We start from the raw sequence: 25572 nt of genomic DNA on the forward strand, positions 1-25572 counted from the left end.
TAAAAGGATTTATCCCTATTTAAACTTTTATTTATTGTCATGGAAAGGCAGCAAGGTCTTCGAAATTATCAACAAAAAATAGTTGAACGAAATTTGAAAACTTTGCACCCCAAAGCCATTTCGCAATATTTAACGATCACAATTCCTGTAGGCCTACATATTTTTTTTTCGCATCTTTGAAAAGTACAACTACTATTCAACCAAAGCCCATCGCCTCCCAAAGTATATTCATACGGTGTTGCCCAGTTTTAGATGTATCTTGAGAATTAAACTAACTAGACATATTTTGAAATAACTAACAAGACATAATTTACAACCAACTTCCTATCGAAGCAAAACACCAACAAACATCACAATGTTTTTTCTCTTGCTCTATTACAGATTTTTTCCACTATGCTACAATCATTTTATTAATCAACAAAATGAAGTATAAAAAACAAATGAGCATGCAAATATAGGCGCAATTAAAATTTAAAGAAAAAAATCATAAAATAGAATTACATGGTTACCAAGCTGCTTTGTTTACCAGCTGTCACATCAATGACTCCAGGAATCATGGGGTACAAGAAATGGACCGGAATCACGTGAAGTGGAATCCTCTAAAATCACAAAATAAATGAGAAATTAGATAAATATCGTAAGCTACTGAGAAATGAAAGCCGGGAACTGTTAAAATAGAAATGTCCAATGAAAAAGCAAATTTCATTACCTTCTTTCGCTACAACAACCTTGAATACGTTACTTTTCTTGGGCCGGATTCTGCTATAGAATACCAACTCACATTCTGCCAAGGTTTGACTCCTATAGGCAGTGTATGAAGAGGGGGTAGTAGGAGGCATTATAGTGCACCCAGTGAATATGAAAATTATGCTGTTGTTTTTCCCCCATTTTAAACCAAGGCCTAGCATTCTTCTGGAAAAATTAATTGAGTATTTTTCCCTTTCCTTTAAAAGTCATTCAAGAGCATATACAGCAATGGAGACCAAATGGGGTAAGTAAACTAACACCCCCCCCCCACACTAGACGGTAAAAAATGTCCTAAATACTCCTGAAAAACTAGGTATTTTGCTAATTTTTACAAATATAATGAGGTGTCTTGACAAAATAAATGCTGAAAGATTATAAATTTACTACTATAAAATACAACTAGATCTACGTTGCATGGGCAACGTGAGGTGTTGCGGCAACCTTTGCTCGGCTTCGCCGAGTAAAGTGTTGCGAGAGCAACACTTTGGTTTTGTTTCCTCGCTGCGACTAAACGCTGAAGTTGTTAATCTGTAAGGATGCTAAAATACATACTAGGTACACCAACTCGCAAAAGTTGCAAACTCCTCATTGCTAAAGATGATTGTAGCCTTACAGCCGATTATTACTTATAAGTCCCCTACATGTCTTACCACTGGAACCAAATTGGTCTTACCATCAAATACAACGGAAACGAAAAATAGGTACACCAACTAGTAAGAGTTGCGAACCCCTCATTGCCGAGGATGATTATGAGCTAACAGCCGACTGTTGCTTACAACTCCCCTATATGTCTCACAATTGGTATCGGCCTATTTTTGGTTTCAGTGTGTACCTTACTACTGAAGTTGTCAACCCCTTTAAACTTTCAAACTGGTATATCTCACGAAGGAATTTTTGTACAAAAAAATGGATGACATATTCTTTGATCAGCTCATCAAAAGCTATCGACTGCCGTCGAAAAAAAAAAATCTATCTGTCTTAGTTCAAAAGTTGACTTTTTTGCCGTAGGCCAACTTTCTAACGTCATCACTTAGAAAGGAGCAAAGGATAAACTCTAATTTCTTTAGCAATGAGAGAACTTTTAAAGTTTAAGAGGAACATCTGATACCATTTCTCTACCGCAATCCCAAGTGCGAAAAACCGAATGATAAACTCAGCCGAAATCACGGCAGCACTTTCGGACCCGTGGGAAAATGCCGCTTTTTTGCTTCTCTAAATTTTTCTATTTATCACTCAAAGAAGATATATTGGCTGTGGGGCAGGGTAACTGTCGCATATATTTAACACTTATAGATTTTAGTCCATCTTCAATTTGAAATTGGTGCCTGCCTGCTTGCCTGCTAGAACGGAGCTTTCCACTCGAAAGCAGAAACATGGTTTGATGAAACGAAAGCTTGGCTGCATAACTTCAGATAGTCCTCTCTGACATAGGCTATACAACTCCTCTTCACTTCACACACTATAGGCTCTGGCTCAAGGACAAGCAAAAACCATCCTTTTTGGCCCCAGGCAAGAGTTCTACGAAGCTTTCCAAAATGTAAAGTCATATTCATCAATCCGGCCTAAGGTCCACACTTTCCGTAAAAACCGCAGAGGTTAGACCCTTACCACTTTCTAGGAATAAGCTGAAATCGGGGTGCTAGGAACAAAAAGAAAAAAAAAACCACGACAAAACCAAAGTGTTGCTCTCGCAACACAAAAAATTATCGGAATTCCTGTGGCCTTCGTAACCGTTTTTTTTTTTTTTTTTTTTTTTTATCCTATAAATTAAAGGAATCCCATAAATTGAATAAAAACTAGAGAAAAGTATCTGAAAATTCTTGCTCCCTGAGAGCTAAATTTCAGATTTTAGCCCCCTTCCCCTCTCTAAATATCTAGGTACACCCCTCAAAATATCGGCTAGTAAGATTAAATCCCGAGAGACAAATTTATATGCGGTTATATGTTAATATTCCTATTATCATTGCCCTGGAACGTCTTTCTTACTGAATACTTCAAATTAGCAAAATTAATAACAACTCCGGTGCCAGTGCCCCGATGCCATGAAGAGTTCCAGAAACCATAGCCTATGAGTCAGACTTACAGAACATTATAATTGGCAAAGTTTCCAGGGACAGCCGAATTTGTTCCATTTCACGCTTATAGTTTGCTGTGGAACTTGATAACTCCAGAAATAAGCTTAAGCGGCGTTTACATGCGTGTCTAGCTCGAACCCCATATCTAGACATGGGTTTGGCCAAATATCAATATCTAGATAACTACTGTTCACAAGTAAAACTTGGTACTTGGCTAGACAAGTTACAGTTAAGCATTCAGTTATAGAGCCTAGAACTCAAAGTCTAGGTTTTTCGATTACAGCCAATCAAAATGTCCCAAATTCCATTATCTTCATCATCCATGTTTACATTCTAACTGAAATTAGTTTTTTTTTTCTCATTAATTGTTTTCGTTTTTCGTTTTGGGCGAATATGCAACACCAAACACAATAGTGAAGCACACTAAAGCAATTTTTTGGCTTGTCTCATCCATTATCCTGTGACAGTAAAAAAAAAAAGGATTACAATTATGAAAGTTTTGCCCGCATAAGCTCTCTTGATTGGCTAGAAATGGCAACTGAAGTCGATTGGAAACCAAATTTGTAGCTTTAGCTAAGCACTGAATTCTTCTTGTGAACGGTAATTTCCTTGACATTGATTTACTCGCCAGACACTTGTCTAGACACGAGATACTTGTCTAGACACGTAATATGAACGCCGCTTTACTGAACAAAGCGACGATATAAAGGAACTATAAAAGACTATTTTTTATGGTTCTCTAATAGTGTTATTTTCGATCACATATCTGATGGCCCAGGACAAGTTGCTGCGATTATGACCCGCTTAAACGGTCGGCTTATAGATGTGATGATGCGTGGTTAACCAAAAATTAAGCTAAGAGGTCATACAATATTTACTTTCAGTAGCAGATGGCATAACGATAACAAGATACGACTTGAACCACTAAAAAGGTGCAACTAGAACCCAAGCTCCTAATCCTAACGTAATATAACCATGATCACATAAATAAGCCCTCCTGATTAGTTTTGATGACTATGACGTAGCCCTTCTCTTTCGGAGGTCTAATAGAGCACGGACACTCAAAATCATAGTCATAGCTGTTGACCAAGTCTGACAAAATGGATTCCACCAGCGCACCTACTAATTAATGATCCATCCTTTAAAATTCTAGCCAGTCAAAGGCTTTTGAATGCATAATTAGGTGCTTATCTCTGACTTTTCACCAAGATTGGGTAAGATACAACGTCACTTTCTGATAGGTGTGCTCATAAGAGAATTTAAAGACACCCTTCCTTCTTCCAAACAAAGAAAGAATTGGTCCCAGACTCTCAAAAGGCATTTCTAGGACTTGAACTTTTATTTCTGACCAAACTCGGTTGAGATCCCACAACCAACTTTTGTAGAAACCCTGATTACTAAAATTCACGTATACTTCATCGTTTTACACTCTTCGAAAGGTTTGACGACTTTAAACTCCCAGAAGACATAAAGAAGACCCTAGTATATTAACTATCATCAAACATGGTCAAGATTAAACAGGTCCAGGCCCAAAATTGGTCCAAGTCCAAGGCCGAAATTGGCATAGCATGGAAATTAAATCTGACTTCCAATAAATTTTTGGGGAATTAAGCAACCCGTTCAGGTAGTACATGTCCTGATTACAAGAATTTACGCCTTTTTATCGATTCCTTCCAGAGGCAAAATCTCTTTGGACAGATGAAAAATACAAACAAGACTCTAACCTCGTACTTTCACTACTTACAGTTCTTTATTTAAATCTGACAACTCATTCTGACAGACGTTGTTACAATAAACAAGAATGTAGAAACGCTTACCCCTCCAAAAACGAGTCTGAAATCTAACCTCCTCAAAGGCACGCCAAGATGCTTGCTCTTACTTTTCGCTAAGTTTGATTGAATGGTAAGTGCATCTTCTGGTTACTCTTCTGGTTACTGCATCTTCTGGTACAAATAATTTGGATGTTACCATTCCTAACAAAGTTTTAGATCGTGTCCAAACACCTAAAAGGTACAGTTGAAACACAAACACTTATTCTAAATCAAGGTTGGTTGATATTAAATAACCACTTCGGATAGATAGCCTGATGACACGAATTTAGGCACTATCTCTCTTATAAAGGTCAAATTTAGTCATCATCTCGAAAAAGAACAATTACGACACTGGCTCTTCCTTTTTACCAAAATTGGTTCAAATTCAAAAATCTCGTCTGGCAGATGCCTTGATGACAGGAAAGGAGCCCCCCTCCTATCACAAAGGACGGATTGTGTCTGGTACACCAAATTAAGCAGCTATAGCAAAACCTATCAAGTTAATTTGAGATCTATAGAAACCTCCTAGTAGATGTCCTGATGAAAGAACCAGCCCCCCTCCCCTGTTTGGGTCAAATCGTGCCTGGACATCCAGCTGGCACAACTGGGACTCTGCATATTATTCCCCATCAAGTTTGATCAACAGACTCATCTGGTAGATGTGTGTATGACAAAGGTAGATTAGTGTATGACCAAATTCTACGATGAGAAATAAATTCTTGCCCTATCTCGTGTGAAAGCAATTTTTTAGGTTTGGAAAGAAGACACCTACAACCAGTACAAATTTCAACAAAATTTTAAACCACTAACGTTTATATTCCAGGGACAAGAATACTTCAATATTTCATGGTTTGGGGAAATCTTGACTTCTAAAACTGCGAAGCCTATAAGAGTCTGGCCTACGTTTCTTTGGAGGAAGCATCCTTGATTGCAGCCATCCGTCCAACAAATTCCATTTCGACCTGGACAACGTCATGCAGATGGTAGACGGTATTCGGAAGTAGCATAAGCGTCTAAGAATCCATCTTTCTGTCCCGTTGGCCCAAGATTCTTTACCCGTAAGCCTCAAGCAGATCTGAGATCTTTCGTAAAAAGGTCAGAGAAAGGACATAAGCCTATTCTTACAAGCCATAGGTTTCCTTCCAACCTGGGAAAAAGATTACCTACCTTTATGCTGAAAAGTCAGCGGTAGGGGTGGTGCTGGAGGGGCCAAGGACCAAATGTGTGCCTCCAATCATACATACTAAAAACCACTGTATTTTTCTGATTTATAAAAAGACAACTGACTGCCTTTCTGCTGGAGAGTTGTCAATAAGGGGAAGACTAAGGCTTAGTTTGGTTTCATATCAAATATGGAATTAAGCCCTTTTTACACCAAGCCAGTACTTGGCTCATTCTTTTTCAAAAATAAGGACTAAGCTCATATTCGCATCAAGTCAGTCTGCAAACTTGACTTTGCCCATTTTTCCATCGGGTTAGAATCTACCACGTTTTTGCAGTAAACGAGGGATTCACTCGTTTTGTCCCAAATTAGGAGTTAGGTTCTTTATTCACCTAATCAGAACTTAATTTGTTTAAATGAGTCATGACTTTGCACCCATTTTTGCACCTAGTCAGTTCACAGTTTGGATTCAGCTCATTTTGGCACCAAGTCAGAACTTGTCTCGTTTTGCACTAATTTTCTCCAGTTCACAATTTTACCCTCCAGTAACAGATACGAAAATTCGTGCAAGACTCCACCTTCAACAAAGTGCAACATGCTTACATTTCTACTTAACAGTAGCTGGCAGAGCGTTGGGTGGGTTCCTTATGGGACTAAGGGCTGCGTCCCCTTTAGAAGCACCATTTTGGACATTTCATCCATTCTAAGCAATATAACGATTTCAATATTTTTAATTGGTGCTATGGGGATGCCCAGGAACAAAAAAAAAAAATCAAAATAATAATTCCCTATCGAATAATCTTCTTCTCAAGTTTCTATGACAATCTTTTAATGAGAGACACATCACTCTTTATTTAGACAGCAGTAAATTGAAGTCTGATAAAGAAAAAGAAAATTAAACTCACAAACAAACTGAAAATACTTGCAGAACATAATTGTTCTTCTTTTCTTTACAACTCCTCTTGTATAGTATATGCCTACAAAGTTCTTGAAAGTTAACTTTAAAAACATACATGCAAGAGAAAGAAAACTGTAAGTTGTCTTTTTAAAGGGAATGAAACAATTTATGTAAACCTACCAATGCATCTTCGTTTGAACCAGGAGCAATAAGCTTAGAATAATATCGATATCGTGAGTATGTTGGTTCAACAGGAGGAAAGGTCTGAGGACCAGGATCTTCAGCTTCTTCGTCCAATGGTGGAGTTTGAGGTATTGATGGTCGTGCCAAAGAATCATAGTGGTAGGGTTGCCGCACCCTGAAAATTTAGAATCTTAAATACGATTTTCATGCTCCTAGCCTTCAAAAATTTTTATAACACACATGTTTTTCATACAAGAATTCTACATATTTAAGTATAAGTTTGGCTCAATGATTTCACATCCACAGTACCATTTTGTGACCGATTGTACTATAAATATTATTGTTTTTTATATACTATAATACGAACATACTATCATATGTTTTTTGTTATATCATACTACTAGAGTTGAGAGCGTGTATTTAATTGTGACCGGTATTCGCCCTATTCGACACAACAGACCATTTAGCTGTTTATTAGATAGTGGTTAGAGAACTTGTTCTTTCCCTGGTGGCTCACAGCATAGTTGATTTAGAAAATCAAAGGGTAAATTCTATGAGTATTTTAATGAAAGTATTACTAGAAATTTGGATTGTATTGTTCCGGCTTCTGAACCCTACTGAAGTTACTAAATTTGTATTTACTGAGGATTTTAATGATCTTGGGTGCCAACATGGTGGATCACAGGATTTTTCATTTGAATTGCCAAGGCCTTAATACAATTTATGATTTTTTTGTTAATTTAGCTAATCTTAATTTCTCTCATGTGCTTGCTTTAACAGAGACTTGGGTGGGTGATCATAACTCTGCTCTTCTGGATATACTGGGGTATATTTTGCTTACACGGAGCCGAGAGCTACATCAGCATGGGGGCATCGCGGCCTATGTACGTGAAACACTAGTTCTCAGAGCTAGATCAAATAATGTTGATGCATATTTAGTCGTTGTGTACAGGTCTCCCTCTAGCTCTATTCAAGAATTCTTTGAGAATTTACATGAATAGCTTTTAAAGTGCAATTTAGCAATACAACTTGTTTCATTCTTGGCGATTTAAACATCAACATGCTAGATATCGAGCCTTCGGTGACTTCTCAACTTTTAAATCTGTGTCTGTCTCATGGTTTACTCCCTACGATTAACATTCCGACTAGAGTTTCTAAGACGTCCAAAAAGCTTTTCGACAATATATTTTCAAATGTACCTTTTAGATTTCAAGGAGCTGTTATAAATACTGAATCCGACCTTTTTGGTGTTTATGCTGAATTTGAGGTATTAATTCACAAGCGAGTAATTTCAGACTTGAGTAAAAGGGATGTAGTTTTTGATAAAAATACCCTCCTAAAACTAAATAATAATTTGGTTCAAGTTGATTGGATGTCCCTACTTGGAGAAGAAAATGATGTAAATAGTAAATTTGCGCTTTTTTATGGTAAGTTACTGGAAAAGGCTAAGGAACTGAGAGTTGTTAAGAATATGGAAGGGCGAAAACATAATGGGAAGAAGCCATGGATAGCACTAGATCTTCTTCGGAAAATAAATTTAAGAGATAGATTGTTTAAGTTACAAGTTTTAGAACCTGCAGACGAGAATAAAGAATAATACCGCGTTTTTGATAATGGTTTGAATTATTTTTTCAGTGATGCTAAAAAAAGGTATTTTAGCTTGAAATTTAAGGAAACTGAAGGAAATTCATTGAAGACCTGGCAAATAATCCATATTCTTACAGCTTAGAGACATAATATACTACCATCTGAAGTGATAGTAAATGTGACAATAGCTGCAGACAATTTTACGGTTTGTAATGAATTTCCAATCATTTTATTTCAGCAGGTTCAGAAATAGCCGATACGGTTTCCCATTTCCGAAAGATCTACCTTTCGGACCCACTTTACCACCCCATATAGATGTATCGTTGCATCTAAAGAGGATTACCGTGGACAAGCGAAGGGTTACTATGTATGCCATGAAAAACAGTTCGTCTGGTAGTGACTTGATGAGTTTAAAAATTCTAAAATGTATTTTTCCATTTATATCTAGCATTCTAACATCATTAATTGGTGTTTGTTTCAGACAGGGTAAGTTTTTAGATTATTTAAAGTATGCAAGAGTGACACCAATTTATAAAGGTGGTGACAGAAAGGATATTAGTAATTGCCATCCAATATTAGTTTTGAAAGCTATTTCTCGTCTTATTGAAAAATATTTTAGTTCTCAGTTAACCACGTTTCTTGAGAAATTCAAACTTTTGAATATTAATCAGTTTGGATTCTGGAAGAATAGAAAGAAGAAGGATGCACTGATATTTTTGACAAGTGTTATCAATGTTGCTTTAGATAAAGGATGTAAGGTTGCTGCAGTATTTCTAGACTTAATGAAGGCTTTTGATATAGTTGACCATGGTCTACTCTTGGAAAAATGTGAGGTGAATGAAATCCGAGGTAAAGCTCTCGATTTTATACGGAGTTTCTCCAGTAACCGCTACCAGTTTGTAGAAAAGAACAGCTTAAAATCTGAATTATGCCCAGTCACTTGTGTTGTCCCACGGGGGCCTGTTATTGTTATCCGCTTCTCTTCCTTTTGTTTATTATTGATATACCTAATTGTATTCATAATTGTTGTTTTAGTGTTAGTGATATGACTAATTGTCTCCGGAATGAAACTGAGGCATTATTTGCGGATAACTCTGTGGCTATCAACAATGTAAAGACGGAAGAATTATTCTAGCATCGATGAAAGATAATGTAGATAGGTTACATTCCTGGTTGAAGATAAATAGGCTTAAGATTAATCCTGGTAAGTCAAAATTGATTGTTTTTTCCCGATCTCCTGCTTTTTGTCCTTTGTTTCATGAAATTGTAACACATTATGGAGTTTTAAAGCATGCTTTATCGATCAAGTAAAGTACCTGGGGGTTTATATTGATGAAGTTTTGTCATTCAAGTGTCATGCACAGTCTGTGAGTAAAATTTTGTCTCGTAACCTAGGTATAACGAGAAAACTAAATAACTGTATAACGGGTAAACGAGAAAAAGGCATTTTTCCCTACAATGTCCTACTTCCCCTTTATTTTCCCTTATCCATATATCCTTTATTGTAGTAGTGTTTGGCTTCGTATATTTGTTTCCATTGTCCAGCCCCTACGAGCTCTTCAAAATAATGCTGTTCGTTTGTCGGTTGGCCTACAACCCTGTGATTTGGTGCGGAAAGTCTACAAGCGAATAAGGACACTACAGCATCTGGACTACGAGAGTTACGAGTAAAAGTTACGACTCTCGTAGTCCAAAAGCTGGTAGTATCCATATTCGCTCGTAGACGTTTCGTGCCGAATATACACCTCCTACATACCTCTTCCATATACCACGTGTATACACTTTTGTTTATTTTTAGGCTTCAACATGGTACATATCTTTCCTGTTTAGACACTCAAGTAGTTAACTTGATATCCATGATCCACAATTATGACACCCGATCTTCTGGAGATATTACTATTCTACTGATTGTTTCGACCCGATAGGGGGATTAGAAGTTGGAGTCATCTAGATCAGAGTTTTAAAATGAAAGTGTTATTTCTTTTTTAAGAGAGAAATAAAAGAAATTCTTTTTACGATGTATTAATTGTAGTTCTTTTGTTCTTTTTTTTTGGGGGGGGGGGTTGGTGTAAATAAATAATTGAGTACCTTATTGTGACCTCTCGGGGTATGATTTTAATCACACTGTTGAATATGTTTTGTTATAAGGTTCGTGGTGCCGATTAGGATGTATTGTCGGTTTAAAATTTTTTTTCTTAGTCCTGTATTATTTTTTAATGCATTTTGCCATCCCCCCGAACAAATTTTTTTACTTCTCATGGACCTTCTCTTGAGTATGCATGCCCTGCTTGGCATCCGGGATTGACAAAAGATCAAACAGATAGACTTGAGACGATATAAAAAAGAGCTGTAAAAATTTTACTTGGACAAAACTACTCAACTTACGAAGATGCACTGAAACAACTCAATTTGGACTCACTTGATAGTCGTAGACATGGCTTAACATATAGATTTGGACTAAATTGTTTAAATTCCCCAGCTCATTGTCGTCTACTACCCAACTTTACGAGCCCCCCAACTGGAGGACCAGTTACTAGACTTCGACAAATAAAAAACAATTGTCCACAGTTACTGACTTGCTCAGCATATAGCACTGAGAGATATCGCAAATCATTTGTTCCATATTTTACCCGTCATTTTAATAATATTGACGCGACTAATATTTAATGTTTGATTAATATATTGTTTGTTTAAATTTTCCTGTGAGTGTTTTTGAAGGTATAAATTATTTTTGTCATGACATGCTAATGCTAGCTCCGGCTATTGTAGTGAATAAATATATTCTATTCTATTCTATGGTGGCTGTTGTTGCTTTTTTCGGTTTTTTAGTTTAATAAATATATATATCTCTAAAGAAAATATCCTTACCTTCTCCCCTGATTATCAAACATTCCATTTTTAAGGTTTGGGATGGATTCCTGCCTTCACTCCTTTTCCACAAAACTGCTCTATCTTATCCAGTTACGCTGACGATTCCTCCTTCTTTGCTGATGCAGAAAATACCCACAAACTAAATAAACTTATACCCAGAGCGATTTCCAATCCTTCAAAATTTCTATGAACATCACCAAATGTGAGTTTATAACTTTTCATGGTTTACGCAATCCCTGGAGCATCGAACTACTACTACTACTACTACTTACAACTCACTGCAGCACAAAGCAGCCTGAGGCCAATAAAGCTAGGTACGCCCTTCCTCCATTCCGATCTGTTCAAAGCCTCCCTCTTCACACCACCCCCAAGGAGTTTCAATTTTGAATTATATCTTTCCTAAGGAAATCCTTCCACCCCATTTGGGGATGACCTGCTTTTTGTTTGGCCCTAGATTGTTTGCCGTCAAGGACAGTCTTTGGCAATCTGCCCTAGAAGGTCAGATCGAACCACATTTTTCGTGCAGCTTATTTTTTGAAATACGGTCAGTCAGACAGGTACCCAAAATAAACCGTAGACAATTGCTACAGATTATAATTTGCAACGCATAAAAGTACCACAAATCACCGTCGATAAAGAAATAAAACTCAGAATGAACAGAAATTACAAAATATAACCGAGTCAAACTCAAAATGAGAAGAAAATAGAATGAGTGGAACTTACGCCCCTCGTGCTCTCTGTAAGCCAGACTATAATTTGTACTTCACTTAAAACAATCCTTATTTGAGCTGAATGTACTATTTCTCATTGTATAAAAAAACATTATATTTAAGATTACTGAAAAAAAAACGAAACAAATGAATGTAGATTGGCAGTGTAAAATAAATATACTGATATTTATTCCTTAAATTCTTAATAATTTTGAATTTATTAAGATTGAAAAAGGGAAAGTATTTAAAATATATTTTATTTTAAACAAAGTGCAAATTATGGTCCATATAATATACAGTGTAGAACATCCTATGGGATTTATTTCAATACTACTACTTCTTTTAATTCTTTTATATTATTTTGGAGGGCTGGGGGTTGAGTTATCGTAGCAGGGTAAGAAAAAGACTAAATAAAAGAATTTGCTTGCTCATTAAAATAAGGAGTTATGTCCATCTTGAGTTTTCTTGGTTTTCACTAAAAGTTTGACTCCATGTTATTAAATTAAAAATAAAAGATTAGAAAAACACCCATTAAAGGTACTTCATATGAGAAAACCTTCTTAAATATCCCTAGTAGATGTTCTTGATTGCAAGGGGTGAACAGGTATTACGTATTATAAATACCATTACCTAACCAATTCCATAAGAAGTAGTTGCTCATACTTTTTAGTCCCGGCCTTTATCTCATTGCACTTCCATCATAGGGCAATCCTTCTACAGTTCCCACTAACTTCATATTTTTATATTATTTACTTTAACCTTATCTTACCCTGCTATGGTAATTCAACCCCCAAAAGATACACAATAAGAATTAAAAGAAAACAAGAGCTAAGAGCTCATATGGCACTTGTGACGAGGCAAGAAGAGCTAAGAGCCAAGAGATCATATGGTATGAGCTCTAGCAAAATTCTATGAATCAATAGTTTGATTTAAAAGGAAAATAGGAGGCTTAATGCCGGTCAGGACTTAAAATAAGAGCTCTGAGTCAAGTGTCCTTCTAAATATCAAAATTCATTAAGATCTGACCACCCACTCGTATGTTATAAACACCTAATTTTTTCTAATTTTTCCTCTCCCTTTAGCCCCCCAGATGGTCGAATCTGGGAAAACGACTTTATCAAGTCAATTTGTGCAGCTCCCTGACACGCCTACCAATTTTCATCGTCCTAGCACGTCCAGAAGCACCAAACTCGCCAAATCAGTGAACCCCTCCCCCCAACTCCCCCAAAGAGAGCGAATCCCGTACGGTTCCATCAATCACGTATCAAGGACATTTGCTTATTGTATCCACCAAGCTTCATCCCGATTCCTCCACTCCAAGAGTTTTCCAAGATTTCCCCCTCCGACTCCCCCCAATGTCAAAAGATCTCGTCGGGATTTGAAATAAGAGCTCTGAGACATAAATTACTTCTAAATATCAAATTTCATTAAGATCCGATCACCTATTCGTAAAATAAAAACACCCCAATTTTCAAGAATTTCGCTTTCCCCCTCCAACTCTCCCCAATGTCACAGGATCTGGTCGGACTTTAAAATTAGAGCTTTAAACCGCAATACCCTTCTAAATATCAAGTTCCATTAAGATCTGGTCACCGTTTCATAAGTTACAAATAGCTCAATTTTCAAAATTACCCCCCCAACTCCACCAAAGAGAGCAGATCCGGTCCGATTATGTCATTCAAGTGTCTTAGACAGGTTTTTATTCTTCCCGTCCAGTTTCATCCTGATCTTACCGCTTTAAGTATTTTCTAAGATTTCCAGTCTCCCCAACTGCCCCCCCCCCCCTAATTACAATAGATCCGTTTGAGATTTAAAATAAGAGATCTGAGTTTCATGAAGATCCGATCACTTCTTCGTAAGTTAAAAATACGTCAGTTTTTCTAGTTTTTCAGAATTAACCCCCCCCCCCCCAATAGACCAGATCCGTTCCTAATATGTAAATCACGTATCTAAGACTTCTGCTTATTTTTCCTACCAAGTTTCATCCTGATCCCTCCAATCTAAGCGTTTTCCATGATTTTAGGTCCCCCACCCCAAACTCCCCCCAATGTCACCAGATCCGGTCGGGACTTAAAATAAGAGCATTTAGACACGATATACTTCTAAATATCAAATTTCATTGAGATCCGATCACCCGTTCGTAAGTTAAAAATACCTCATTTTTTCTAATTTTTCAGAGCTAACCCCCCCCCCCCCAAAAAAAAAAAAACTACCCCAAAGAGAGCAGATCCGTTCCGGTTATGTCAATCATGTATCTAGGACTTATGCTTATTTTTCCCACCAAGTTTCATCCCGATCCCTCCACTCTAAGTGTTTTCCAAGTTTTAAGTTTCCGCCTCCAAACTCCCCCCCCCCATGTCACCAGATCCGGTCAGGATTTAAAATAAGAGCTCTGAGACACGATATCCTTCTAAATATCAAATTTCATTGAGATCCGATAACCCGTTCGTAAGTTAAAAATACCTCATTTTTTCTAATTTTTCAGAGCTAACCCCCCCCCCCCAAAAAAAAAAAAACTACCCCAAAGAGAGCAGATCCGTTCCGGTTATGTCAATCATGTATTATTTTTCCCATGCTTATTTTTCCCACCAAGTTTCATCCCGATCCCTCCACTCTAAGTGTTTTCCAAGTTTTAGGTTTCCCCCTCCCAACTCCCCCCCAACGTCACCAGATCTGTTCGGGATTTAAGATAAGAGCTCTGAGACACGATATCCTTCTAAATATCAAATTTCATTGAGATCCGATCACCCGTTCGTAAGTTAAAAATACCTGATTTTTTTCTAATTTTTCAGAATTAAACCCCCCCCCCCCCCCAACTACTTAAAAAAGAGAGCGGATCCGTTCCGGTTATGTCAATCATGTATCTGAGACTTGTGCTTATTTTCTCCACCAAGTTTCATCCCAATTCCTCCACTCTAAGTGTTTTCCAAGATTTTAGGTTTCCCCCTCCCAACTCCCTCCACCCCAATGTCAGCAGATCCGGTCGGGATTTAAAATAAGAGCTCTGAGACAAGATGTCCTTCTAAATATCAAATTTTATTGAGATTCGATCACCCGTCCGGAAGTTAAAAATACCTCATTTTTTCTAATTTTTCAGAATAACCCCCCCCCCAACTACCCCAAAGAGAGTGGATCCGTTCCGGTTATGTCAATCATGTATCTAGGACTTGTGCTTATTTTCCCACCAAGTTTCATCCCGATCCCTCCACTCTAAGTTTTTCCAAGTTTTAGGTTTCCCCCTCCCAACTCCCCTCAATGTCACCAGATCTGTTCGGGGTTTAAAATAAGAGCTCTGAGACACATCCTTCTAAATATCAAATTTCATTGAGATCCGATCACCCGTTCGTAAGTTAAAAATACCTCATTTTTCTAATTTTTCTGAATTAACCCCCCCCCAAATACCCCAAAGAGCGGCCCGTTCCGGTTATCAAACAGTTCGTGGTAACGAACTGTAGTAAGGAGCGACCCGGCTCAATAGTAACCAAAACTCTAAAGAATGGAATTTTGATACCAATAGCTACATCAAAAAAATCGCACTTTAATGCTGATTTGAAATATATAACTTTCATCAAGATTAGTCTGACCTATCAAAAGTTACGAGCCTGAGAAAATTTGCCTCATTTTAGAAAATAGAGGAAAACACCCCCTAAAAGTCATACAATCTTAACGAAAATCACATCATCAGATTCAGCGTATCAGAGAACCTTATTGTAGAAGTTTCAAGCTCCTATCTACAAAAATGTGGAATTTCTCATTTTTTGCCAGAAGACAAATCACGGATGCGTGTTTATTTGTTTTTTTGTGTTTTTTTTCCCAGGGGTGATCGTATCGACCCAGTCGTCCTAGAATGTCGCGGGAGGGCTCATTCTAACGGAAATTAAAAGTTCTAGTGCCCTTTTTAAGTGACCAAAAAAATTGGAGGGCACCTAGGCCCCCTCCCACGCTCATTTTTTCCCGAAAGTCACCGGATCAAAATTCTGAGATAGCCATTTTATTCACCATAGTCAAAAAACCTAATAACTATGTCTTTGGGGACGACTTACTACCCCGCAGTCTCCCTGGGAGGGGTTGCAAGTTACAAACTTTGACCTGTGTTTACATAGAGTAATGGTCACTGGGAAGTGTACGGACGTTTTCAGGGGGATTGTTGTTTGGTTTGGGAGGGAGAGTTGAGGTGGGGGGAGGGGTTACGCGGGAGGATCTTTCCATGGAAAAACTTCTCATGGGGGAAGAGACTTTCAATGAAGGAGGCGCAGGATTTTTGCATTATTTAAAAAAAAAACAAGGAAAAAATAAATATGAGAAGTTTTTCTGCTGAAAGTGAGGAGCAGCATTAAAACTTAAAACGAGGAGAAATTATTGCACATATGAGGGGTTTACCTCCTCGTACTCGCTCTTTACGCGAAAGTATTTTTAGTAATTTCAACTATTTATTCTACGGCTTTTGTGATTCAAGGGTCATTCTTAAGGAATTGGGACAGAATGTAAGCTTTAGTGTAAAGAGCGATGTATCGACGAGGGGTGAACTCCCTCATATACGCAATAAAAATATACGAATATAGAAGTTCGTTACGTAAGTCAATTCGTAAATTCCGTATATTTTTTACTAATGAAAAATGTTCGTAAAACAATTAAAAGTTCTAGTTTCCTTTTTAAGTAATCAAAAAATTAGAGGGCAGCTAGGCTTCCTCCCTCTCTCCTTTTTTCTCAAAATCTTCCAATTAAAACTTTGAGAAAGCCATTTAGCCAAAAAGAAAATTAATAAGCAAATTTTGTTTTAATTATTTATGTGCGGAGAGCCAAGATCAAAACATTCATGAATTAAAAACCGTCCAGAAATTAAACAAAAAACAAGTTTTTCAAATGAAAGTAAGGAGCGACATTAAAACTTAAAACGAACAGAAATTACTCCGTATATGAAAGGGGTTTTTCTTCCTCAACGCCTCGCTCTTTACGCTAAAGTTTTTTCCTTTAAAAAAAAGTAGAGCTAAGAGAAAGAGTCAAACTGCTATCGTAATTGCACTCCCCCACCCCCAAGTTAGGCCACATACAGCCTTAGACTATATGCAAAAAAATGCTGATTTTTGGGATAGCATTATTTATTTTTTTTACTTATTTCTCATGAATAGTTGGTCTATGTCAAATAAACCTGATTTGAAAAAAGCAAACCAGCAAACTTTGGCATAAAACATAGGGTCTGGCCCCAAAAGGGGGGAGAGGGGGAGAGGAAATGTGAGGTGGCAAATGGAACATTTTTATCTTACTTTAATAGACACAAAATAAGGAACAATGTGTCACTTTAATGATCCTAGTAAAATTCTTGATGAGCTTTGGCGTATCTTAGAAAGTTGCTGTAAAAGGTGAATGAAACTCTCGGGAATAGATTTAGAACCTTAATGATCCCAGGAAGGCATTTCGAAGAACTTAACTCTACCCTTTCTCTTTCTAAAGGGCACTGGTCTTCTACAATCTTTGTCAGAGGCAACAAGGAAACAAAGACAGTATTTTGAGCCGCATATCTTTGCCCAACCTTGATTTTTAAAGGTTTAAAGATTTGGGTAATATTCTTAATTTAGAAAAAAAAAGCCTTGAAGAAAAAGAGACTGAAAACCAAAAATTAAGCTACAATTTCTTTTTTGAAAATTAAAATAGATATAGACCTATCACATATGTAATCTTCCAAATGTAGAAATAGGGAAAGGACAGGGATAGTGACTTAATAACACATTCCGAAAATACACCTTAGCCCCTGGATTCATTCCTGAAAGTTTTAGTTGGCAAACACAACTGTTTTCTGAACTGGCAATAGACCACTAAACTAGAACTTTATCAGGGTCCCTTTAAGGACTTAAGATAGAGTTTGCAAGGTTAGCAAATATCACATCTGAAAGAGTGCTAGAAGGCAGAACAAGCACTATATTTATCTATTAGCTATTGAATTAATTAAGGAAATGATAAACTATACACTTTAAATGATAAACTATGTAACTATACACTATTATGATAAACATAATAATTACTGTTATTATAATTGTGTACTCATTCACAGGATAGAATTGCCCTCCCATCACTTTGACTCTTAAAAAGGGCCCTATAACTTCCGATTTCTAATCAAATGAAGCCTCTCCAAAGTTTATACGACCATCCCTTCTATATAAGGTGCTTCTGGGAAAAAAAATGAAACAATAGAGCCTCATGGCCTTAGGGTAGGCGGGAGGGGGGGGGGGGTCTAGTTGCCATTAGACCACTTTTGACTCTTAAAAAAGGTACTAGAACTTTAAATTTTTAATCATTTGACTCCCCTCCTACTTAAATACGACCACTTCTTCCACAAAAACCTTATATGGACCCCTGGCACAAGTTACAACTCTTCCCCTGGGCTCTGGTAAGTTTATATTGACCCCAAACTTTTTTTCATCTGATCGTTGGACTATTTTAAACAAAATGGACATTTCAGAATTCTGATCAGATACACTTGAGAAAAGAGTGGGAGAGGGGGGGGGGAGGGTAGATCACCTCCAATAACTTTTGATGACTCTTAAAATGGTAACTAGAACCAATCAAATGATGCCATCAAATGAGCCATATCTGAAAGTTTTGATTGGATGTATTTGGGGAAAAAGACCTTGGTGGGGGGGGGGCTAGTTGCCCTTCAATCACTTTTGATATTAAAAAGGACCCTAGAAATTCTTACTTAAAATCGAATGGGCCCCCTTAAAAATTTATAAGACCATCTCTTCCATAAAAACCTTATATGCCCCCAGGGTACATTTTACAACATTTGTCCCTGGATCCTAGGGGGCTGTTTTATTCCTAGAGTTTTTGTTATATTATCTTTGATCAATTTAGGACAAAACGGCTACAAAACAAGAGGCTACAAACAAAACACCCCCAGTGACTGAACAAGTAAAATCACCTGAGGAAACCTGGTGCCATCTTCTGGACAATTTACGCATAAAAAAAAAACAAGAGCTAAGAGCTCATATGGCACTCGTAACGAGGCCAGAAGCGCCAAGAGCTCATATGGCATGAGCTCTAACAAAATTCTAAGAATCAATAGATTGCTTTAAAAGGAAAATCACAGGCTTAATGCCAGTCGGGATTTAAAATTTGAGCTCTGAGACACGAGGTCCTTCTAAATATAAAAATGCATTACGATCCGATCACCCACTCTAAGTTAAAAATACCTCAACTTCTCTAATTTTTCCTCCCCCTTTAGCCCCCCAGATAGTCGAATCGGGGAAAACGACTTTATCAAGTCAATTCGTGCAGCTCCCTGACACGCCTACCAATTTTCATCGTCCTAGCACGTCCAGAAGCACCAAACTCGCCAAAGCACTAAACACCACCACCTAACTCACCCAAAGAGAGCGGACCCAGTCCGGTTACGTCAATCACGTGTCTACGACATTTATAAGCATTTTCCAAGATTTCCAGTTTCCCCCTCTAACTCCCCCCAATGTCAACAGATCTGGTCGTGATTGGAAATAAAAAATTTGAGACATGAGTTCCTTCTAAATATCAAATTTCATTAAGATCTGGTCACCCGTTCTTAAGTTTAAAATGCCTCAATTTTTCTAATTTTTCCCAATTAACAACCCCCAGCTCCCCCAAAGAGAACGGATCCATACCAATTATGTCAATCCCGTATCTATAACTTGTGCTTATTCTATTCATCAAGAGAGAGAGAGAGAAGTTTATTATTAAATGCAAGACAATACAAAATACAATTCAAAATTGAATCACAATATGCTTATTCCCCTTCGAAAGGCTCCACGGTCAGGGACACAAGGGGGATAAAAAATACAAGTAACAACTACAATAAAAAAAAAACATAGAGAGCATGCATGAAGCCTGGGAGTCAAGCGCAGAGAAGACAACCACGCACCATGAACAAAACACAGCGGACATCAACTCCTCAGAGGAGAAAAAAAGTTGTTCTATTTTATTCTTTATTAAATAATCCTTAAGACACCTTTTAAAAATACCAAACGAGTGGCATCTCTGCACTGATGAAGGTAGTGAATTCCAGACCTGTTGACAAGCAATGAGGGGATTGAAATCTGATCCAATAGTAGGGGTAGGCGGAATGTAGATATCATTTGAAGAACGGAGGCTCTATGGAACTAAATCAGAAATTAACATAGGAGTTTTCCGAAGAGATTTTGGAAGATAGCCGTGAAGCTGAAGAAAGACAAAAGAAGCACAAGAAACAATGTAAATAGATTGTAGACTTGAAGAGCAGTGTTGGTGAGGAACGGTTGGCGTCCATAACCAGACGCCGTGCTTTAATATACATGACAGAAAGTGACCACAGCGTGGATGGAAAAGTAGACGTCCATACAATGGGGCAATAAGAAACATATGACTGGACAAGACAGAAAAATAAAAGTTTCAGAATAGATCCAGGAAATGTGTGTAAGTTTTCGAATGATACCCAAACTCCATGACACCTTAACCTTAGTAATGGCTTTATGGTTCCTGAATGAAAGATTCACATAAAGTAGGATACCAAGAAACCGGACCACCCCATTCTCTGGTCTACACAAGGAGCCTTGTGACACCTGAAGTTGTATAAGCTGAGGGAAAGCTATACCAATTCTAGAAAATATAAGAAAATGTGACTTACCAACATTCAAGACCAAGAAATTTGCAGTAAACCATGAAATAACTCTCTCAAGTAATGCCAAAAGATTAGACTTGATATCACATTCCGTCTTCCCAAGGGTCCCAAGAAAGTAGGATACCAAGAAACCGGACCACCCCATTCTCTGGTCTACACAAGGAGCCTTGTGACACCTGAAGTTGTATAAGCTGAGGGAAAGCTATACCAATTCTAGAAAATATAAGAAAATGTGACTTACCAACATTCAAGACCAAGAAATTTGCAGTAAACCATGAAATAACTCTCTCAAATAATGCCAAAAGATTAGACTTGATATCACATTCCGTCTTCCCAAGGGTCCCAAGAGTGGTATCATCAGCTAAAGCAACAAGAAAATCTTCGTTAGAAATAGTATTGGAACACGACCGAGCATCCGGATGACACAGCTTGCAGCATGCCAGAGGCCTGTTTTTTTTTACCACCGAAATCAGATCATTAACATAAATCAGAAATAAAATGGGACCAAGAACAGATCCCTGAGGGACGCCATAATATACTTCAGAAGGGCTCCGGAAAAGCGGATCAATTGAAATAAGCCTACCAGAAAGATATGAATCAAACCAAGAAAAAGCGTTTGATCTTATACCAATATGCGATAGTTTACAAAGAAGAATCCAATGAGTCAAGGAATCAAAAGCTTTTCGAACATCTAAAAATAAAGCTGCCGGGATATGACCAGAATCTGTTGCTGAATGAATGAAATTCAAGAAAGCTCCACAAGCATGTTCCGTAGAGTGTATCGCTTGGAATCCAAACTGGAAATCATGCGAAAATTCTTTTGCATCCAGAAAACTAAGAAGCCTGGATAGCATAGCCTTCTCAAAAATTTTGCTGAAAATAGATAGGAGAGAAATTGGCCTACAACTAGCAGGATCACTCCGAGAACCACCTTTATACAGCACTATAACCTCAGCTCGATTGAGAGATTCAGGGAAAATTCCCTTCTCGAAAGACAGATTGGCAAGCTTAGTCAATGGTGACAAAATGGCAGGCAGAATGGCACGGACAGCCCTTGTAAGAATTTTTTCTGGTCCTGAAGAGGATGATCCCTTAAGAGCGTTGACAATACAAGCTACCTCAAATTCACAAACAGGATTCAAGACAATCAACTTTAAACATGAGGGTCCAAGATAGGCTCTGAAATCGCAAAGAGAAGTTGTAGAGCTTGCAGAGGAAGCGGTTGCCTTCCCTATATTAGCGAAATAAGAGGTAAGCTCTAGCTGAACATCTGCATCTCCTTGGACAATTTTACCATCGAGTATCAGCATTGATGAAACTGAAGGCAGAGGAGGATTGGGTCTAAGAACTTAGACTTCCAACACAGAGAATTAAATATACTCCTACAGGCCTTGAATCGTTCAAGATGAGCTACAGATGATGAAGCCGTGCAGAGTTTCCACAAATAATTTTTCCTTTTCCAGCTTTTATGGAGACCTGAATTCATCCATGGATTCAGTGGTGCAATCCTTTTGGAAATATGGGGCACTGGACCCTGATTGCAAATTTCCAGGATTCCTTCTTTTACAAAATCATAAAAGGAATCAAAGAGTGGTTAAAATCTGAATCAGAAACCAAACAATCCCATGGTAAATCAGCCAGATGAGAATTAAGTAGACTTAGCTCAGTAACACCATAACAGAAAATGGGAGAATAGATGGTGATGCTATACACTGCGCTTGATCAGCACTCTTATATTGGGAAATAGTGGGAAAATGATCGGAAATATCACTAACCAGCACCAAATTATCTAAAACATTTAGTGACGAAAAAATATTATCGCTAAGAGACGCATGTGTTTCAGTAACTCGGGTTGGCATACAAACTGGAGTTAGAGTACCTGAAGAGAGCATCATTGACAAAAAATCAATAGCTGAAGCAGAATTTTGATCCAGCAGGTTGAGGTTAAAATCACCTGCAAGGATTAATTCATAGGGGTGTTTTTGGACTGAGTCCAAAACTTCTTCAAGAATTTTCATAAACGAAGGAATAGACCCATTGGGGGACCTATAAACCAAACCCAGAGCCAAAAACTTTCGCACTGATTTAATCTCAATAAAAAGGGATTCAAAGATTCCTTCCTCATTTCTGCTCAAATCACTTCAGATATTATATGCAAGACGATCAGCAATACAAAGGACCAAGCCACCTTTCGCCAGTTTCATCCCGATCTCTCCACTCTAAGCGTTTTCCAAGATTTCCGGTTACCAAGATTTCTGTTTTCCCCCTCCAATCTCTATGTCCCCGGATCCGATTCGAATTGAAAATGGAGCATCTGAGACACAAGCTTCTTCTATATATCAAGTTTCATTAAGATCCGATCACCCATTCGAGATACCTCGATTTTCACGTTTTCTAAGAATTCTGGTTTCCCCCTTCAACTCCCTTCAATGTCACCGGATCTAGTTGGGATTTAAAATGACAGTTCTAAAGCATAAGATCCTTCTAGATATCAAATTTCCTTAACATCTGATCACCCGTTTGTAAGTTACAAATACCTCATTTTTTCTAATTTTCCAAATTACTCCCTCCCCCCAACTCCACCAAAGAGAGCGGATCCAAAAAGAGCGGTGAAATTTCACTAAGATCCAATCACTCCTTTGTAAGTTAAAAATACCACATTTTTCTTATTTTTCAGAATTAACCCTTCCCCCCCAACTCCCCCAAAGAGAGCAGATCCATTCCAGTTATGTCAATTACGTATCTAGGGCTTCTGCTTATTTTTCCCACCAAGTTTCATCCTAATCCCTCCACTCTAAGCGTTTTCCAAGATTTTAGGTCCCCCCCTCAATTTCTCCCAATGTCACCGGATCCAATTGGGATTGAAAATAAGAGCTCTGAGGCATGATATCCTCCAAACTTCAAATTTCATTAAGATCCGATCACTCCTTCATAAATTAAAAATACCTCATCTTTATAATTTTTCAGAATTAACCCTACCCCCCCCCAATTCCCCTAAAAAGAGCATATCCGTTCTGGTTATGTCAATCACGTCTCTAGGACTTCTGCTTATTTTCCCCACCAAGTTTCATCCTGATCCCTCCACTCTAAGCGTTTTCCAAGATTTTGGCCCCCCTCCAACTTCCCCAAATGTCATCAGATCTGGTTGGGATTTTAAAAAACAGAGCTCTGAAGCACGATATCCTTCCAAACATCAAATTTCATTAAGATCCCATCACCCATTCGTAAGTTAAAAATACTTCATTTTTTCTATTTTTTCTAAATTAACTTGCCCCCACTCCCCCCCCCCAGATGGTCAAATCGGGAAAAAGACTATTTCTAATTTAATCTGGTTTGGTCTCTGATACGCGTGCCAAATTTCATTGTCCTAGCTTACATGGAAGTGCCTAAAGTAGCAAAACCAGGACTGACTGACACACAGACCAACAGACCAACAGAATTTGCGATTGCTATATGTCACTTGGTTAATACCAAGCGCCATAAAAAACCGACTTGACACATTTGGGGGAAATGAAGATAGGAGGGGGGCCTAGTTGCCATAAGATCCCTTTTGACTATTAAAAGGGGAATTAGAACTTTCAACTTTTAATCATTTGAGTCACCTAAAAAATGAACAAAAAACAAAACAGAACCTTATATGCCCCCAGAGCAAACTTTACAACCCTTGCCCAGGCTCGGAGGGGGGGGGAGTGTTGACAACGAAGTTTTTGTTATCTGATTGTTAAACTATTTCAAAGAAAACTGGCTATCTCAAAATTTTCATTGGATGCATTTGAGGAAATAAGGGTGTGAGTGTGAGTGGGATAGATGCCCTCTGTTCACTTTTGACTCATAAAAAGGTAACTAGAGCCTTCAATTTACAATAAAACGAGCCACCTTCGAAATTTATACAATCACCCTTTACACAAAATCCTTATACACCCCCAGGGCATAACTTAAAAAACTTGCCCTGGGCTCTTGGGGGTAGTGTCGACCCCGGAATTTTTTTATCTCATCCTTGAACTATTTTAATAGAAATGGCTATCTCAAAATTTGTACCAGATGGGCTTAGAAAAAAAGGCGTGGGGGGGGGGACTAGCTGCTCTCTATTCTCTCTTGACTCTTACAAAGTGAACTAGATTTCCAATTCAGCGAGCCTTCTTTCAAGTTTATATGATCATCGCTCCCATAAGAAGCATGTATGTTCCAAGGCATAACTTAAAATACCTTACCCCTGCACACAGGGGGGGGGGGATGTCAACACTGAAGTTTTGTTATCTGACATTTGAACAATTTTTTTAACAAAATGGCTGTCTCAAAATTTTGATTGGATAGTTTTAGGGAAAAAGGGCATGGGGGGCAGTTGCCCTCTGATCTCTTTTTACACTTAACAAGTGAAGCAGAACTTTTAATTTCTAATCAAATGAACCCTCTCTGAAGTTTATACAAGCATCCCTCCCATAAGAAGGGATGATACATTTTTTATCTGATACATTCTGGGAAAAGGGTGTGGGGAGGTCTAGTTGCCCTCTGATCACTTTTAACTCTTAAACAGGGAACTAGAACTTATGATTTCAAATCGAATGAGCCCCTTCTGAAGTTTATACGACCATCCCTTCCATAAGAAGTGCCTCTGGGGAAAAAACAAATAATGAAACGTTGGAGCTTTATGATCTTTACTATAGGCAACGCTATAGCATTGCCTCTTATAGGAGCTTTAAAATTTCACACTAGGATTCTCTATTATACTGAAACTGACAGAGTAATTTCCGTTACAATCACTTCCCTATTGGGTGCATTTTCTCCACTTTCGAAAATAAGGTGAATTCTCAAGTTTTTAGTGTTTGATATGCAATATTAGCCTAAAATTAATGAGCCTTATATATTTGGAATCAGCATAAAAAAAGATTATTTTGAGGCATTGAT

At 37.9% G+C, this 25572-nt stretch overlaps 1 protein-coding gene across 2 annotated transcripts in view; it reads right to left on the reverse strand.

Annotated features, from left to right (window-relative positions):
- Positions 1-25572, reverse strand: part of LOC136042510 (sodium-coupled neutral amino acid transporter 9 homolog) — a 41284-nt gene that overhangs the window by 9924 nt on the left and 5788 nt on the right. For both annotated transcript variants that reach the window (XM_065727473.1, XM_065727472.1), the window contains exons 2-3: positions 6874-7051; positions 502-599 (exon numbers count right to left, since the gene is read on the reverse strand). In XM_065727473.1, coding sequence (XP_065583545.1) covers positions 502-599; positions 6874-7051 — 276 coding nt within the window. The remainder of the gene's footprint in view (positions 1-501; positions 600-6873; positions 7052-25572) is intronic.

Source organism: Artemia franciscana, unplaced genomic scaffold (genome assembly GCF_032884065.1).
Source record: "Artemia franciscana unplaced genomic scaffold, ASM3288406v1 Scaffold_1397, whole genome shotgun sequence".
Lineage (NCBI taxonomy): Eukaryota > Metazoa > Arthropoda > Branchiopoda > Anostraca > Artemiidae > Artemia > Artemia franciscana.